Source organism: Dendrobates tinctorius, unplaced genomic scaffold (genome assembly GCF_039654945.1).
Source record: "Dendrobates tinctorius isolate UK_male_01 unplaced genomic scaffold, ASM3965494v1 ptg000249l, whole genome shotgun sequence".
NCBI lineage: Eukaryota > Metazoa > Chordata > Amphibia > Anura > Dendrobatidae > Dendrobates > Dendrobates tinctorius.
Window position 1 is genome coordinate 1,772,113 of NW_027361916.1, and position 18,414 is coordinate 1,790,526.

The following is an 18,414-nucleotide window of genomic DNA, read 5'->3' on the forward strand; positions in this document are numbered from 1 at the left end:
TTCTATGCGAGTTTCTTTGAAGCTCTTCCCTAATTTGGACCAGTTCTCTTTCTAATTGGGATAGGCAGTCTCTGATGGCCTCAGGGGAGAGGTGTGAAGAGTTGGGGGTTGAGGAGCTGAACCTAGAGGTCTCTGTAGAGATATGAGCATTAGAAGTGGCCTCTAGGGGTTGTTTTTTAAAGATTTGTGCCTGTTCTCTGATATGAGTAAAATGGTTTTCAAACTGCTGCAGATTGTCCTCGTCCCTTGCACCATGACGGTGCCATCGTTGTATAGGCTTAAGGTAAGTGAGTTGGTGTCATCATCTGCTTGGCTTCTGATTTTAATCTGCCGGCCATTATTAGTGTTGCACTTAGACATATATTTATAATATTTGCACAGGGTGGTGTGCCAGGCTGAGAGTTGATCTGTGTAGAATAGCAGGTTGGTTTTTCATAGAATCATAGAATCGTAGAGTTGGAAGGGACCTCCTGGGCCATCTGGTCCAACCCCCTGCTCAAAGCAGGATTCGCTAAATCATCCCAGTCAGATGTCTGTCCAGTCTCTGTTTGAAGACTTCCATTGAAGGAGAACTCACCACTTCTCGTGGCAGCCTGTTCCACTTATTGATCACTCTAACTGTCAAAAAGTTTTTTTCTAATATCTAATCTGTGTCTCCTCCCATTCAGTTTCATCCCATTGCTTCTAGTCTTTCCTTGTGCAAATGAGAATAAAGTTGATCCTTCTACAATGTGACAGCCCTTTAGATATTTGTAGACAGCTATTAAGTCTCCTCTCAGTCTTCTCTTTTGCAAACTAAACATTCCCAAATCCTGCAACCTTTCCTCATAAGACAGGGTTTGCAGACCGGTCACCATTCTGGTCGCTCTTTTCTGAACTTGCTCCAGTTTGTTGATGTCTGTTTTAAAATGTGGTGCCCAAAACTGGACACAATATTCCAGATGAGGTCTGACCAAAGAGGAGTAGAGGGCAATAATGACTTTACGTGATCTAGACTGTATGCTTCTGTTAATACATCCTAGAATTGCATTTGCCTTTTTTGCTGCTGCATCACACTGTTGACTCATATTCAGTCTGTGATCTATTAGTATACCCAAGTCTTTTTCACATGTGCTGTTGCTTAGCCCTATTCCTCCCATTCTGTATATGCTTTTTTCATTTTTATTGCCCAGATGTAGTACTTTGCATTTCTCCCTGTTAAAAACCATTCTGTTAGTTGCTGCCCACTTCTCCAGTTTATTTATATCTTTTTGAATCCTCTCTCTCTCTTCTCTAGTATTAGCTATCCCTCCTAGCTTTGTGTCATCAGCAAATTTAATCACTTTACCCTCAATTCCTTCATCTACATCGTTGATAAAGATGTTAAACAATACAGGGCCCAGGACAGAGCCCTGTGGTACCCCACTTGAGACATTCTTCCAACTGGATGTGCAGCCATTTACGACCACTCTTTGGGTCCGATCACTAAGCCAGTTATGAATCCACTTAACAGTTGCCTTGTCCATTCCATACTTAGTCATTTTTTCAATAAGGATTGTATGAGAGACTTTGTCAAATGCTTTGCTGAAGTCAAGATATACTATATCTACAGCATTTCCTTGATCCACCCAATCAGTGATACCGTCATAGAAGGAAATTAAGTTAGTCTGACATGACTTATTAGTTACAAACCCATGCTGACTCTGTTTAATCACTTCATTCTTATCCAGGTATTGACATACATGTTGTTTAATAATTTGTTGAAAGATCTTTCCTGGTATAGAAGTCAGACTCACTGGCCTATAGTTGCTTGGGTCCACCTTCTTCCCCTTTTTGAAGATAGGAACAACATTTGCTCTTCTCCAGTCTTCTGGGACTTCTCCTGTTCTCCAAGAATTTTCAAAGATTATGGAGAGGGGTTCAAAAATTTCTTCTGCTATCTCCTTCAGTACTCTGGGGTGTAATTCATCTGGACCTGGAGACTTGAATTCATTTAGGTTAGCTAAGTGTTTCCTCACTATCTTTCTGTTTATAGATATCCTGGATTCTTCTATTCCCTTAATAGGACAGTGAATAACAGTTGATGTTACATTTCCTTTCTGAGAGAATACAGATGCAAAATAGGAATTTAAAAGTTCAGCCTTCTCAACATCCTGTCTTACCATTTCATCATTGTCATCCAGTAAAAATCCTATAGCATCTTTGACTTTTCTTTTACTTTTGAGATATCCCCAAAATCCTTTATTATTGCTTTTGACATTTCTTGCAAGCCTCAATTCATTTTCAGCTTTAGCTAATCTGATTTGTGCCCTGCAGGTTCTGCAGACAGCATTATATTTTTCTTTAGATATGCCTCCCTCTTTCCATTTTATAAACATTTTTTTCTTCCTTTTTAGCATGTGCTTAAGTTCTGTGTTCATCCATCCTGGTTTCCTTAAATGCTTCCTATTCTTCCCTCTTTTCGGAATTGTTAACAACTGTGCTTTGAGAATTTCATTTTTCAAGATTTCCCATCCTTCCTGGACATTTTTGTCTTTAAGGATATCCAGCCATTGGATCCCTCCAATTCTCTTTCTGAATCCCTTAAAATCTGCCTTTCTGAAATCTAACCTTGATGTCTGAGTCTTCACAGGTCTTCCGCCTCTAGTTATCCAAAATTCTAAAATAGCATGGTCGCTACCTCCTAGGGTTCCAGCCACTTTTACCTCCTCAACCATTTCCTCCCTGTTTGTAAGGATTAGATCCAAGGTAGCAGTTCCCCTTGTTTTCTCCCCTACCTTTTGGAAGATAAAGTTGTCAGCAAGAGAGGATAAGAATTTCCTTGACCTGTTAGTTTTGCCTGAGAGAGATTCCCAACAAATGTCTGGATAGTTGAAATCTCCCATGACAACTATGTCATATTTTTTGGAGAACTTGGCCATTTGATGCATAAAGAGTTCATCCATATCTTCAGCTTGCACAGGCGGCCTGTAGTAAATGCCTACAATGGTGTCCTTTCCATTGTTCTGTCCTTGTATTCTTACCCAAACAGTTTCCACAGAACTCCCAGTCTCTGAAGCTTCAATCTCTGTGCAGATATACGCGTTTCTAACATACAATGCGACACCCCCTCCTCGTTTATCAAGTCTGTTTCTTGCAAATAAGTTGTATCCTTCTAGTCTTGTATTCCAATCATGTGTATTGTCCCACCAGGTTTCAGTGATTCCAATGACATCATATTTCTTTTCCTGTGTTAGTAGTTCCAATTCTCCTTGTTTGTTGCCCATGCTTTGTGCATTAGTATAGAAACATTTTAGTTTGTGATTGGTTTCTCTTTCTCCAATATTTTTATTAATTAGATTATTTTGTCTTTGTTCTTCCTTTCCACTTCTAATAGCAGAGTTCTCAATAGCATTTTTCAGATGTATGGCTTTTTCTGGTCTTTTGCTTCCCTTCCCATGTTGTTCTAGTTTAAAGCTCTCCTTACAAGTGTAGCAAGGCGACTTCCAAATACACCAGACACCATTTTTCTCACTCCTGTCCCTTCACTATAAAGCCTGGGCCTCATTATACAGCTGTACAGGGGTCTAGTGAAGGCTTTTTAGCCCTTTCCTCAGTCTGTAGCTCATGGGAACAGGCCCTCACTCCTGTCCCATTACTATAAAGCCTGGCCTCATTATACAGCTGTACGGGGTCTAGTGAAGGCTTTTAGCCCTTTCCTCAGACTGTAGCTCCTGGGAACAGGCCCTCTCTCCTGTCCCTTCACTATAAAGCCTGGGCCTCATTATACAGCTGTACAGGAGTCTAGTGAAGGCTTTTTAGCCCTTTCCTCAGACTGTAGCTCCTGGGAACAGGCCCTCACTCCTGTCCCTTCACTATAAAGCCTGGACCTCATTATACAGCTGTACAGGGGTCTAGTGAAGGCTTTTTAGCCCTTTCCTCAGACTGTAGCTCATGGGAACAGGCCCTCACTCCTGTCCCTTCGCTATAAAGGCTGGGCCTCATTATACAGCTGTACAGGGGTCTAGTGAAGGCTTTTTAGCCCTTTCCTCAGACTGTAGCTCATTGGAATAGGCCCTCACTCCTGTCCCTTCACTATAAAGCCTGGGCCTCATTATACAGCTGTTCAGGGGTCTAGTGAAGGCTTTTTAGCCCTTTCCTCAGACTGTAGCTCCTGGGCACAGGCCCTCACTCCTGTCCCTTCACTATAAAGCCTGGGCCTCATTATACAGCTGTACAGGGGTCTAGTGAAGGCTTTTTAGCCCTTTCCTCAGACTGTAGCTCCTGGGCACAGGCCCTCACTCCAGTCCCTTCACTATAAAGCGTGGGTCTCATTATACAGATGTACAGGGGTCTAGTGAAGGCTTTTTAGCCCTTTCCTCAGACTGTAGCTGCTGGGATCAGGCCTTCACTCCTGTCCCTTCACTATAAAGCCTGGGCCTCATTATACAGCTGTACAGGGGTCTAGTGAAGGCTTTTAGCCCTTTCCTCAGACTGTAGCTCCTGGGCACAGGCCCTCACTCCAGTCCCTTCACTATAAAGCCTGTGCCTCATTATACAGCTGTACAGGGGTCTAGTGAAGGCTTTTTAGCCCTTTTCCTCAGACTGTAGCTCCTGGTAACAGGCCCTCACTCCTGTCCCATCACTATAAAGCCTGGGCCTCATTATACAGCTGTACAGGGGTCTAGTGAAGGCTTTTTAGCCCTTTCCTCAGACTGTAACTCCTGGGCACAGGCCCTCACTCTTGTCCCTTCACTATAAAGCCTGGGCCTCATTATACAGCTGTACAGGGGTCTAGTGAAGGCTTTTTAGCCCTTTCCTCAGACTGTAGCTCCTGGTAATAGGCGCTCACTCCTGTCCCATCACTATAAAGCCTGGACCTCATTATACAGCTGTACAGGGGTCTAGTGAAGGCTTTTTAGCCCTTTCCTCAGACTGTAGCTCCTGGGATCAGGCCCTCACTCCTGTCCCTTCACTATAAAGCCTGGGCCTCATTATACAGCTGTACAGGGGTCTAGTGAAGGCTTTTTAGCCCTTTCATCAGACTGTAGCTCCTGGTAACAGGCCCTCACTCCTGTCCCATCACTATAAAGCCTGGACCTCATTATACAGCTGTACAGGGGTCTAGTGAAGGCTTTTTAGCCCTTTCCTCAGACTGTAGCTCCTGGGATCAGGCCCTCACTCCTGTCCCTTCACTATAAAGCCTGGGCCTCATTATACAGCTGTACAGGGGTCTAGTGAAGGCTTTTTAGCCCTTTCATCAGACTGTAGCTCCTGGGCACAGGCCCTCACTCCAGTCCCATCACTATAAAGCCTGGACCTCATTATACAGCTGTACAGGGGTCTAGTGAAGGCTTTTTAGCCCTTTCCTCAGACTGTAGCTCATGGGAACAGGCCCTGACTCCTGTCCCTTCACTATAAAGCCTGGGCCTCATTATACAGCTGTACAGGGGTCTAGTGAAGGATTTTTAGCCCTTTCCTCAGACTGTAGCTGCTGGGATCAGGCCTTCACTATAAAGCCTGGGCCTCATTATACAGCTGTACAGGGGTCTAGTGAAGGCTTTTTAGCCCTTTCCTCAGACTGTAGCTCCTGGGCACAGGCCCTCACTCCTGTACCTTCACTATAAAGCCTGGGCCTGATTATACAGCTGTACAGGGGTCTAGTGAAGGCTTTTTAGCCCTTTCCTCAGACTGTAGCTCCTGGGCACAGGCCCTCACTCCAGTCCCTTCACTATAAAGCCTGGGCCTCATTATACAGCTGTACAGGGGTCTAGTGAAGGCTTTTTAGCCCTTTCCTCAGACTGTCGCTGCTGGGATCAGGCCTTCACTCCTGTCCCTTCACTATAAAGCCTGGGCCTCATTATACAGCTGTACAGGGGTCTAGTGAAGGCTTTTTAGCCCTTTCCTCAGACTGTAGCTCCTGGGAACAGGCCCTCTCTCCTGTCCCTTCACTATAAAGCCTGGGCCTCATTATACAGCTGTACAGGGGTCTAGTGAAGGCTTTTTAGCCCTTTCCTCAGACTGTAGCTCCTGGTAACAGGCCCTCACTCCTGTCCCATCACTACAAAGCCTGGACCTCATTATACAGCTGTACAGGGGTCTAGTGAAGGCTTTTTAGCCCTTTCCTCAGACTGTAGCTCATGGGAACAGGCCCTGACTCCTGTCCCTTCACTATAAAGCCTGGGCCTCATTATACAGCTGTACAGGGGTCTTGTGAAGGCTTTTTAGCCCTTTCCTCAGACTGTAGCTCATGGGAACAGGCCCTCACTCCTGTCCCTTCACTATAAAGCCTGGGCCTCATTATACAGCTGTACAGGGGTCTGTGAAGGCTTTTTAGCCCTTTCCTCAGACTGTAGCTCCTGGGCACAGGCCCTCACTCCTGTCCCTTCACTATAAAGCCTGGGCCTGATTATACAGCTGTACAGGGGTCTAGTGAAGGCTTTTTAGCCCTTTCCTCAGACTGTAGCTCCTGGGCACAGGCCCTCACTCCAGTCCCTTCACTATAAAGCCTGGGCCTCATTATACAGCTGTACAGGGGTCTAGTGAAGGCTTTTTAGCCCTTTCCTCAGACTGTAGCTCCTGGGCACAGGCCCTCACTCTTGTCCCTTCACTATAAAGCCTGGGCCTCATTATACAGCTGTACAGTGGTCTAGTGAAGGCTTTTTAGCCCTTTCCTCAGACTGTAGCTCCTGGTAACAGGCCCTCACTCCTGTCCCATCACTATAAAGCCTGGGCCTCATTATACAGCTGTACAGGGGTCTAGTGAAGGCTTTTTAGCCCTTTCCTCAGACTGTAGCTCCTGGGCACAGGCCCTCACTCCAGTCCCATCACTATAAAGCCTGGGCCTCATTATACAGCTGTACAGGGGTCTAGTGAAGGCTTTTTAGCCCTTTCCTCAGACTGTAGCTCATTGGAATAGGCCCTCACTCCTGTCCCTTCACTATAAAGCCTGGGCCTCATTATACAGCTGTACAGGGGTCTAGTGAAGGCTTTTTAGCCCTTTCCTCAGACTGTAGCTCCTGGGCACAGGCCCTCACTCCTGTCCCTTCACTATAAAGCCTGGGCCTCATTATACAGCTGTACAGGGGTCTAGTGAAGGCTTTTTAGCTTTTTCCTCAGACTGTAGCTCCTGGGCACAGGCCCTCACTCCAGTCCCTTCACTATAAAGCGTGGGCCTCATTATACAGCTGTACAGGGGTCTAGTGAAGGCTTTTTAGCCCTTTCCTCAGACTGTAGCTGCTGGGATCAGGCCTTCACTATAAAGCCTGGGCCTCATTATACAGCTGTACAGGGGTCTAGTGAAGGCTTTTTAGCCCTTTCCTCAGACTGTAGCTCCTGGGCACAGGCCCTCACTCCTGTACCTTCACTATAAAGCCTGGGCCTGATTATACAGCTGTACAGGGGTCTAGTGAAGGCTTTTTAGCCCTTTCCTCAGACTGAAGCTCCTGGGCACAGGCCCTCACTCCAGTCCCTTCACTATAAAGCCTGGGCCTCATTATACAGCTGTACAGGGGTCTAGTGAAGGCTTTTTAGCCCTTTCCTCAGACTGTCGCTGCTGGGATCAGGCCTTCACTCCTGTCCCTTCACTATAAAGCCTGGGCCTCATTATACAGCTGTACAGGGGTCTAGTGAAGGCTTTTTAGCCCTTTCCTCAGACTGTAGCTCCTGGGAACAGGCCCTCTCTCCTGTCCCTTCACTATAAAGCCTGGGCCTCATTATACAGCTGTACAGGGGTCTAGTGAAGGCTTTTTAGCCCTTTCCTCAGACTGTAGCTCCTGGTAACAGGCCCTCACTCCTGTCCCATCACTACAAAGCCTGGACCTCATTATACAGCTGTACAGGGGTCTAGTGAAGGCTTTTTAGCCCTTTCCTCAGACTGTAGCTCATGGGAACAGGCCCTCACTCCTGTCCCTTCACTATAAAGCCTGGGCCTCATTATACAGCTGTACAGGGGTCTAGTGAAGGCTTTTTAGCCTTTTCCTCAGACTGTAGCTCATGGGAACAGGCCCTCACTCCTGTCCCTTCACTATAAAGCCTGGGCCTCATTATACAGCTGTACAGGGGTCTGTGAAGGCTTTTTAGCCCTTTCCTCAGACTGTAGCTCCTGGGCACAGGCCCTCACTCCTGTCCCTTCACTATAAAGACTGGGCCTGATTATACAGCTGTACAGGGGTCTAGTGAAGGCTTTTTAGCCCTTTCCTCAGACTGTAGCTCCTGGGCACAGGCCCTCACTCCAGTCCCTTCACTATAAAGCCTGGGCCTCATTATACAGCTGTACAGGGGTCTAGTGAAGGCTTTTTAGCCCTTTCCTCAGACTGTAGCTCCTGGGCACAGGCCCTCACTCTTGTCCCTTCACTATAAAGCCTGGGCCTCATTATACAGCTGTACAGTGGTCTAGTGAAGGCTTTTTAGCCCTTTCCTCAGACTGTAGCTCCTGGTAACAGGCCCTCACTCCTGTCCCATCACTATAAAGCCTGGGCCTCATTATACAGCTGTATAGGGGTCTAGTGAAGGCTTTTTAGCCCTTTCCTCAGACTGTAGCTCCTGGGCACAGGCCCTCACTCCAGTCCCATCACTATAAAGCCTGGGCCTCATTATACAGCTGTACAGGGGTCTAGTGAAGGCTTTTTAGCCCTTTCCTCAGACTGTAGCTCCTGGGCACAGGCCCTCACTCCTGTCCCTTCACTATAAAGCCTGGGCCTCATTATACAGCTGTACAGGGGTCTAGCGAAGGCTTTTTAGCTTTTTCCTCAGACTGTAGCTCCTGGGCACAGGCCCTCACTCCAGTCCCTTCACTATAAAGCGTGGGCCTCATTATACAGCTGTACAGGGGTCTAGTGAAGGCTTTTTAGCCCTTTCCTCAGACTGTAGCTGCTGGGATCAGGCCTTCACTCCTGTCCCTTCACTATAAAGCCTGGGCCTCATTATACAGCTGTACAGGGGTCTAGTGAAGGCTTTTTAGCCCTTTCCTCAGACTGTAGCTCCTGGGCACAGGCCCTCACTCCTGTCCCTTCACTATAAAGCCTGGGCCTCATTATACAGCTGTACAGGGTTCTAGTGAAGGCTTTTTAGCCCTTTCCTCAGACTGTAGCTCCTGGGCACAGGCCCTCACTCTTGTCCCTTCACTATAAAGCCTGGGCCTCATTATACAGCTGTACAGGGGTCTAGTGAAGGCTTTTTAGCCCTTTCCTCAGACTGTAGCTCCTGGTAACAGGCCCTCACTCCTGTCCCATCACTTTAAAGCCTGGACCTCATTATACAGCTGTTCAGGGGGCTAGTGAAGGCTTTTTAGCCCTTTCCTCAGACTGTAGCTCCTGGGCACAGGCCCTCACTCCTGTCCCTTCACTATAAAGCCTGCGCCTCATTATACAGCTGTACAGGGGTCTAGTGAAGGCTTTTTAGCCCTTTCCTCAGACTGTAGCTCATGGGAACAGGCCCTGACTCCTGTCCCTTCACTATAAAGCCTGCGCCTCATTATACAGCTGTACAGGGGTCTAGTGAAGGCTTTTTAGCCCTTTCCTCAGACTGTAGCTCCTGGGAACAGGCCCTCACTCCTGTCCATTCACTATAAAGCCTGGGCCTCATTATACAGCTGTACAGGGGTCTAGTGAAGGCTTTTTAGCCCTTTCCTCAGACTGTAGCTCCTGGGCACAGGCCCGAACTCCTGTCCCTTCACTATAAAGCCTGGACTTCATTATACAGCTGTACAGGGGTCTAGTGAAGGCTTTTTAGCCCTTTCCTCAGACTGTAGCTCCTGGGCACAGGCCCTCACTCCAGTCCCTTCACTATAAAGCCTGGGCCTCATTATACAGCTGTACAGGGGTCTAGTGAAGGCTTTTTAGCCCTTTCCTCATACTGTAGCTCCTGGGCACAGGCCCTCACTCTTGTCCCTTCACTATAAAGCCTGGGCCTCATTATACAGCTGTACAGGGGTCTAGTGAAGGCTTTTTAGCCCTTTCCTCAGACTGTAGCTCCTGGTAGCAGGCCCTCACTCCTGTCCCTTCACTATAAAGCCTGGGCCTCATTATACAGCTGTACAGGGGTCTAGTGAAGGCTTTTTAGCCCTTTCCTCAGACTGTAGCTCATGGGAACAGGCCCTCACTCCTGTCCCTTCACTATAAAGCCTGGGCCTCATTATACAGCTGTACAGGGGTCTAGTGAAGGCTTTTTAGCCCTTTCCTCAGACTGTAGCTCCTGGGCACAGGCCCTCACTCCAGTCCCTTCACTATAAAGCGTGGGCCTCATTATACAGCTGTACAGGGGTCTAGTGAAGGCTTTTTAGCCCTTTCCTCAGACTGTAGCTGCTGGGATCAGGCCTTCACTCCTGTCCCTTCACTATAAAGCCTGGGCCTCATTATACAGCTGTACAGGGGTTTAGTGAAGGCTTTTTAGCCCTTTCCTCAGACTGTAGCTCCTGGGCACAGGCCCTCACTCCTGTCCCTTCACTATAAAGCCTGGGCCTCATTATACATCTGTACAGGGGTCTAGTGAAGGCTTTTTAGCCCTTTCCTCAGACTGTAGCTCCTGGGCACAGGCCCTCACTCTTGTCCCTTCACTATAAAGCCTGGGCCTCATTATACAGCTGTACAGGGGTCTAGTGAAGGATTTTTAGCCCTTTCCTCAGACTGTAGCTCCTGGTAACAGGCCTTCACTCTTGTCCCTTCACTATAAAGCCTGGGCCTCATTATACAGCTGTACAGGGGTCTAGTGAAGGCTTTTTAGCCCTTTCCTCAGACTGTAGCTCATGGGAACAGGCCCTGACTCCTGTCCCTTCACTTTAAAGCCTGGGCCTCATTATACAGCTGTACAGGGGTCTAGTGAAGGCTTTTTAGCCCTTTCCTCAGACTGTAGCTCCTGGGCACAGGCCCTCACTCCTGTCCCTTCACTATAAAGCCTGGGCCTCATTATACAGCTGTACAGGGGTCTAGTGAAGGCTTTTTAGCCCTTTCCTCAGACTGTAGCTCCTGGGAACAGGCCCTCACTCCTGTCCCTTCTCTATAAAGCCTGGGCCTCATTATACAGCTGTACAGGGGTCTAGTGAAGGCTTTTTAGCCCTTTCCTCAGACTGTAGCTCCTGGGCACAGGCCCTCACTCCTGTCCCTTCACTATAAAGCCTGGGCCTCATTATACAGCTGTACAGGGGTCTAGTGAAGGCTTTTTAGCCCTTTCTTCAGACTGTAGCTCCTGGGCACAGGCCCTCACTCCTGTCCCTTCACTATAAAGCCTGGCCTCATTATACAGCTGTACAGGGGTCTAGTGAAGGCTTTTTAGCCCTTTCCTCAGACTGTAGCTCCTGGTCACCATGTGATCTCACCATAACCCTAACAAGCTAATTAAGGTGTGAAATCTTGGTCAAAATTATCTCAGTACACAAATCTCCAAGGGTGCCCAAAGTTTTGCATCGCCCCTTTTTCGTTTATGCAATTATGAAATTGTAAAAATGTCTATATATATATATATATATATATATATATATATATATATTTTTTTTTTTTTTATTATTATTATTATTGTTGCCTAAAATACAAAGGCCATGTGTCATCTTAGAGGTTCGGCCTTTTAGAGATCTTTTCATCTTCTTCTTACTGCTGCTCACAATAACGGTCATTTTGACCTGGGGGGCCCACACTTTTACATGCCGCTGTCAATGCTTCATCCCGCTGGTGCTCAATATTTAATAGGGTCTTACTATTAAACGTAATGAAAAGTTCGGTGAATTTCTTTGAGCTGTTATTACTAGAGATGAGCGAATATCGTCGGAGAAGTTGTTATTGGCTAATATCGCTTACCGAATAGCTGCATCGGGACCCCGGATCCCTGGAGCGCTCCCGATAATCAGCTGCATGTGTCGCCCTCCATGCAGGTGCTGTGACTATCACACAGCGCGACACACGCAGCTGATTATCGGGAGCGCTCCAGCACACTGAGTCCTGCACACACTGAGGCCCCTGATCATGTGACCCCTGACTCCTCCCCTCCTGTGACCTCATCACAGGTCCTGTGCACAGAGCAGTCATATATGTGGTGGACACTCCTGGATCTTCTGCTTTCTGGGCCGGTTCCTCCTGTTAGTCCTATTAACCCTTTCGCTTCCTGTATTCTCCTTTCTGACAGGACAATATCTGAATTCGGATACTGTGACGGGAATATAAGCAATGTGGAAGGAAAAAATGACAATTTTACTTTTTTTCCTCACAAAAATGTGACTTTAGCCCCAGAATTAGCAGCGTAACAAATCCTTATTTCCCCACTGTAGTTTGTAGACTCCATATACAGATCCGTTAAGTGTGAAAAGAGCTGAATTTCCCACTTAAGTTATTGCATTTTGGAAATTGCCCCCCACTGGGAATTTAGCTCCAGGTAAAGGCACAATTGTGTCTCCATGGGGGTTGTGCTCACAGCCCAACATCGTGTGGCCTCCAAAGAAATGCCACCCCACACCATTACTGACCACTGCCAAACCGGTCATGCTGAAGGATGTTGCAGGCAGCAGATCGCTCTCCACGGCATCTCCAGACTCTCACGGCTGTCACATGTGCTCAGTGTGAACCTGCTTCCATCTGTGAAGAGCACAGGGCGTCAGTGGTGAATTTGCCAATCCTGGTGTTCTGTGGCAAATGCCAAGCGTCCTGTACGGTGTTGGGCTGTGAGCACAACCCCCATCTGTGGACGTCGGGCCCTCAGACCATCCTCATGGAGTCAGTTTCTAACTGTTTGTGCAGACACATGCACATTTGTGGCCTGCTGGAGGTCATTTTGCAGGGCTCTGGCAGTGTTTCTCCTGTTCCTCCTTGCTTAAAGGTGGAGGTAGCGGTCCTGCTGCTGGGTTGATGCCTTCATATGACCCCCTCCACATCTCCTGGTGTACTGGCCTGTCTCCTGGTAGTGCCTCCAGCCTCTGGACACTACGCTGACAGACACAGCAAACTTTCTTGCCACAGCTCGCATTGATGTGCCATCCTGTATGAGCTGCACTACCTGAGCCACTTGTGTGGGTTGTAGAGTCCGTCTCATGTTACCATGAGTGTGAAAGCACAGCCAACATTCAAAAGTGACCAAAACATCAGCCAGACGCATTGGTACTGAGATGTGGTCTGTGGTCCCCACCTGCGGAACCACTCCTTTATTGAGGGTGTCTTGACAATTGCCAATAATTTCCATCTGTTCTCTATTCCATTTGCACAACAGCATGTGAAATTGATTGTCAATCAGTGTTGCTTCCTAAGTGGACAGTTTGATTTCACAGAAGTTTGATTTACTTTGAGTTATATTCTGTTGTTTAAGTGTTCCCTTTATTTTTTTGAACAGTGTATATAGATAGAGAGATAGATAAATAGATTTTTTCTTTACATTGGAGGGTCCAATTCCAGCTATTGCTGTGGGATCTGTGATTTCTATCTACTCCACTGTGTACAGGATAATAGAGTATAATAAAGTAGTTATGGACGTGACGTAACTAACACTGTGCAGTGACTCTGCTTTCCATATAGTGACAGATATTTGGCGAAACTGTGATATTTTTTCCACTTTAAACCTTTTTTAAACCCCTCTGATCAGTGTGATCACACAACATACAAGCCTCTGATGGCTCCGGTGATGCCCTGTACTACTGTAGTGCCGTGTATCATCACTGCCTGTCAGTGTAATACTAACGGCCCCATACACATGAGATCAGAGTTGGCTGAACGGTCATTTGGCAGACGGCGATCTCTCCCGACTCCCCCATACACACAAATATTCCAGCTTTCCTGTGGTCTGTATGAGAGAGTCGCCTCCAGACTCCTCTAGAGGAGGATTATCTACAGGAAGAACAAACGGATTATCCTCTGAAATACAGGATGTCAGATCCTTCTCTGCCCTGACATCATCTGTCGGGAGGCCCCCAAATACATTATATGGTCGGCCAAACCCCCCGAAATCAGTGCTTTCATGGAACTTTAGTCTAATGTGTATGGGGGCGTTATAAGGTAACTTATTGGACGCTGCCTCTGGCCCGGCCTAATAGACCTTCATACATTCCAGCCCAGGCACCATTATTAGGCATGTAAGTATCGGAGTAACTAGGCCGCCCCATACTATCGAGTACTTGGAGGCGGGGGGCATTCAGCCAAACTCTGCCACACCTTCTTAGATGCCATGTTTGCTTTTCACAGCAGCAAGTGGTAAAACTGTCAGGGTTTTTGTTGCAGCCTCATCTTTGCCGTCCCTGCGGTGTACATCTATGTTCTGGGGCCCAAAAAGATTAATTTATTTTTAATAAATGTTTAACATGTTAAAATTTATAAAATGTGTCTTCTGCTTTTTGCATATTTTTTTTCTTCTTACAAGAATTGTTGGAGCCAATTTTTCTTTAGAATCATTTTAATATCGGCTTTTTCTGGAGTTTTCCTGTAATATGGGAAAGCCTAAGGCCAGAAATAATCCCCATAAATCACTGTAGATGGAGACTTTGGCATCAGATCATTTCTGTCCGTTGTGTTTGTGGAAACTAAAAATCTTTTCTAAAAGCCTCAAACTTCTGTGTGTGACTCAGAGCTGAGATCTAACGTCGATAGAAGATTCCAGTGCGGGGAAGACGGGAAACCAGGGCTGTGGAGTCAGTAAGCCACAGTTGCGACTCCGACTCCTGGATTTTATCAGGCTCCGACTCCGACTCCGACTCCTGGATTTTATCAGGCTCCGACTCCGGCTCCGACTCCGACTCCTTCATAAATGGCCAATTCATAACAACAAATTTACTGTTGTAAAATATTAAACATCGTGCTTATTCAGTTTCTCACCATCATATAAGTAATCAGACCACTTAGAGCAAAAACTACATTTATTAGAATACAATTAGAATATAGCAAATAACTTTTATAAACTTTTCTAAACTGTAAGTAAATATGCAATAAACACTTTTATGCAGTTAATAAGAAGAAATCTATAAATTTGTCCTCAGAAATAGTATTGCCTCTGTCAGATCCTCCTTCATGGATGCCCTCAAATCTGATCTAATTATTTTGAGAGCAGAGAACAACCTCTCTACACTAACTTGTGTTGGTGGCAAAGCAGTAACCACTCAGGCAACATCTCAGACAATGTCAGGATACAGAGGAATCGCTTGTTGCACTGTTATTTTTGATGAACGGTCAAATTTCTCAATTTCTTTTAGTGCACATGAAAAATTCTGCTGAAATGTACTGGCTGTGTTCCTTGATGGGGATGACTCTTCTATGCGGGAACGCTTTGCACGGTCCTTGTGATCCAAATATTTTTCGAAATTAAATTCTTCATCAGTTGATGATGAGGGTGAAGATGTGGCAGGACGACCAAATTCTTCTTGTTCCTCCTGACTGTTCTGCAACCCTTTCATCCTTACTACTATTTCAAACAGAGCTTCTTTTCCTTTACTTAGCTGTTGATCATCTAGAAGAATCCGATGCATTGGGTCTACATAAACAGCTGCCAAAAGAATGTTATTTTGTAATAGTAGCTCCTCTCTCCGTTTCATTGATGTAGCAATGCCACTTGCAATTAACCCTCTTTGGGACAGGCGAAACATCAGGTTCTTCCACTCCTTTAAGAAAATACCTGGAGTTAAGTCCTCTGCTTGTAATTTTTTAGTCACTGTAAATGGGTGCTCCAGCAATTTTTCCAGCTCAGTCACCTGATTCCACTGACTTTCATTTAGCGTCAGTTGAGGGTTAGCCATGTCTACAAGAAAGGTTTTCAGTTCAACCAAGCGCTGAATCATTAAGTAAGTAATGCCCCATCGTGTGGCTTGATCAATAATTGCCCCTTTTCCAGCACGTCTCTTCAAAATTGAGTCAACTTTAGGGGTTCTGGCAACAGTAGCCAATTTTGTCACCTTGCCAATCAGTGCAGCAGCATGTCCTTCTTGCAGACTGTCTCTTATAGCCAGCTGTAGCGTATGCACAACACAGCGCATGTGATGAATGAAAGAACATATTGACACAGTTTCAACAAGATCATCTAAACTATCATGTTGCTGTTCATCTGAAGCAACTTCAGTTTGCTCCTCAGTTACAATACTGTGTTCCTCTATTTCAAACATTTCTGTGTCTGTGGACCCAGAATGTTCTTCTAGCTGCTGGTCACCATCATTACTCTCATTCATTAGCTTAATAGTACTTATCATATTTGAAGCATTGTCAGTTATGACAGAAAGAACTTGCTCTTTTTTAAGTTCATAGTCTTGCAGAACCTTTTCCACCAAGACCTGGAGAAACTCACTGGTGTGATGAGCTTTGGTGTCTTTTACTGCCAATGTCTTGGTAACTATTTCATTTTTGTCACAAACAAATTGGACATTGATGGCAAAATAGTTCACTCTGTGACGTGGGCAGGCATCCATTTTAAGAAACAGAAAGCGTCCCTTGAGAGTTTTTTTAAGTTCTTCCTTTTGTTTAAAAGCTTCTTCGATTACTAATTTTCTAATACTCTCTCTCTCCAGAGAAACACCAAGCTTGCGGGCCATTTCCCCATTCAGACACATAAAAGCTGGTCGTGAAAATAATGAAATAGGCACACTATCCTTTACAACAAGCTCTATGATCTGTTTTTTAAATGTATCTACTGTCATTGTCACAGTAACTTTGTCACTGACAAAATATCTTGCAACTGATGGCTGCAAAGTTCTCTGCTCCTTTGTTTGGCTGGAAGAGCTGGGCACTGGTTCATTGGTTTGGATGCAGTCTTTCTCATTCACTGCTTTCAGTACTTCTGGATGAAAGTGCTGTAAATGTCTCTTTAGATTAGAAGCTCTGGTAGGAGCATTTTTATCTTTGCCTGAATATGAAAGTTCAATTATGAAATATATATACTTTTTTTTTAAAGCTGGAGTTGGAGTCGGTACATTTCTACCGACTCCGACTCCAACCAAAACTAACTCCGACTCCGACTCCACGACTCCGACTCTGACTCCACAGCCCTGCGGGAAACCTTCATATAGACGGCCGGTGGGGATGGAGGCAGTGACCGACTCTGGCCAAATCTGTCTCTAGAGCCGTAGTAGAAGATGAAGATTTCGTCCTCATCATGAAGGAGTTATTTCTCATGTCGCGTGTAATGAATATCTCCTGCAGTATTGCTAATGCCGATTCCAGTGTCGGTAATGAGACAAGAATTAGCGTTATGGAAGATGAGTCTATGAGGAACGTGTTCAGCTGCCGACTCCGAGGAGGAAACTGCTTGTTGTCTGTGGCCTAAATATATAGGTTTTAATAGTAGATGTCAGGGAAGAAAACTAAACCCTGTAAGATAATAAATCTCCTCATATGTTTCCCTTATTATCTCCAGTAATTGTGTTATTACACAGGATTCTTATGATGTTACATCAGATCATCTTCTTCTCATTCAGATCTCTACAATATCGGATCCTCTCAGTGAAGATCTTCTACAAAAGAAAATTTTCCTGATTTACCCATCAAGGATGGATATGGACAGAGACAAGATGGCGGAGAGGATGTTACACCTCACCCTAGAGATCCTCTTCCGTCTCACTGGAGAGGTGAGAGATTCTGATGACGTCACATTACATCATTCTTATCTATGGGAATAACAGATGGACAGAACTGGAGAGGTGAGGACTCTGGAAATGTCTGTAGTGACATTTATTAATGTGTCTCTCCATAACCAGGATTACACAGTGGTGAAGAAGACCTCTAGTGATCGCTGTCAGGGCCCTGTATCTGAGGGATGTGGCAGACCCCTGAGCCCAATCACGGGGCCTCCACCTCACCCCCTGATCCATGAGGACATCAATGACCAGAAGATCCTAGAACTCATCTACAAGATGATGGAGCTGCTGACTGGAGAGGTGACACTGCTGGGAATGCTGGGACATTATACAGTAACACTATGAAGGGATCGGGGATGACGGTATCATTGTATGTGTCAGGTTCCTATAAGGTGTCAGGATGTCGCTGTCTATTTCTCCATGGAGGAGTGGGAGCATTTAGAAGGACACAGAGATCTGTACAAGAACGTCATAATGGAGGTTCCCCAGCCCCTCACATCACCAGGTAATAGACAGGACTAAATACACACGGCCTATAATTATCTGTATGTAGAGAATGAATTCAGTCCCTGTATGTGTTTCCTCCAGATCTATCCAGTAAGAGGACAACACCAGAGAGATGTCCCCGTCCTCTTCTTCCACAGGACTGTAACCAAGAAGATCCCAGTGCTCCTCAGGATCATCAGGTAGATGAGAGAAGGTGTCAGGAGATCTCCCCTATGATGTGTAGACGGCTGTGAAGGTCTTGTGCTCAGTCTTGTTTTATCCACCAGTATTATATGTTTTGTACTTGTGTAATGAGAACGGTGGAGATGGCAGGATTAGAGCTGATCATAGATGGGACTTCTCCATCTGTCTGTGACTTTCACAATATTTGTTTCAGGGTGAAGATCTGACCCATATTAATCCTACAGAGACATATGTGAGAGATGATG

The 18,414-nt window shown here is 45.9% G+C and overlaps 2 protein-coding genes across 2 annotated transcripts in view; both read left to right on the top strand.

Moving 5' to 3' along the window:
* LOC141063315 (uncharacterized) overlaps nt 1–18,414 on the top strand; it is a 169,489-nt gene that overhangs the window by 67,283 nt on the left and 83,792 nt on the right.
* LOC141063306 (gastrula zinc finger protein XlCGF66.1-like) lies at nt 254–18,001 on the top strand. Its single transcript, XM_073557362.1, has 4 exons — nt 254–283; nt 17,279–17,470; nt 17,600–17,779; nt 17,861–18,001. Exons 1-4 carry the CDS (start codon nt 254–256, stop codon nt 17,999–18,001), a joined length of 543 nt encoding a protein of 180 aa, XP_073413463.1.

Excerpts from the sequence above, each read along its gene's own strand:
- LOC141063306 (XM_073557362.1), top strand. The coding sequence starts at position 254 with ATGACGGTGCCATCGTTGTATAGGCTTAAG. Across the intron at positions 284-17,278 it reads CATCGTTGTATAGGCTTAAG|GATTCTTATGATGTTACATC; the intron begins GTAAGTGAGTTG and ends GTTATTACACAG. Across the intron at positions 17,471-17,599 it reads TCTTCCGTCTCACTGGAGAG|GATTACACAGTGGTGAAGAA; the intron begins GTGAGAGATTCT and ends CTCCATAACCAG.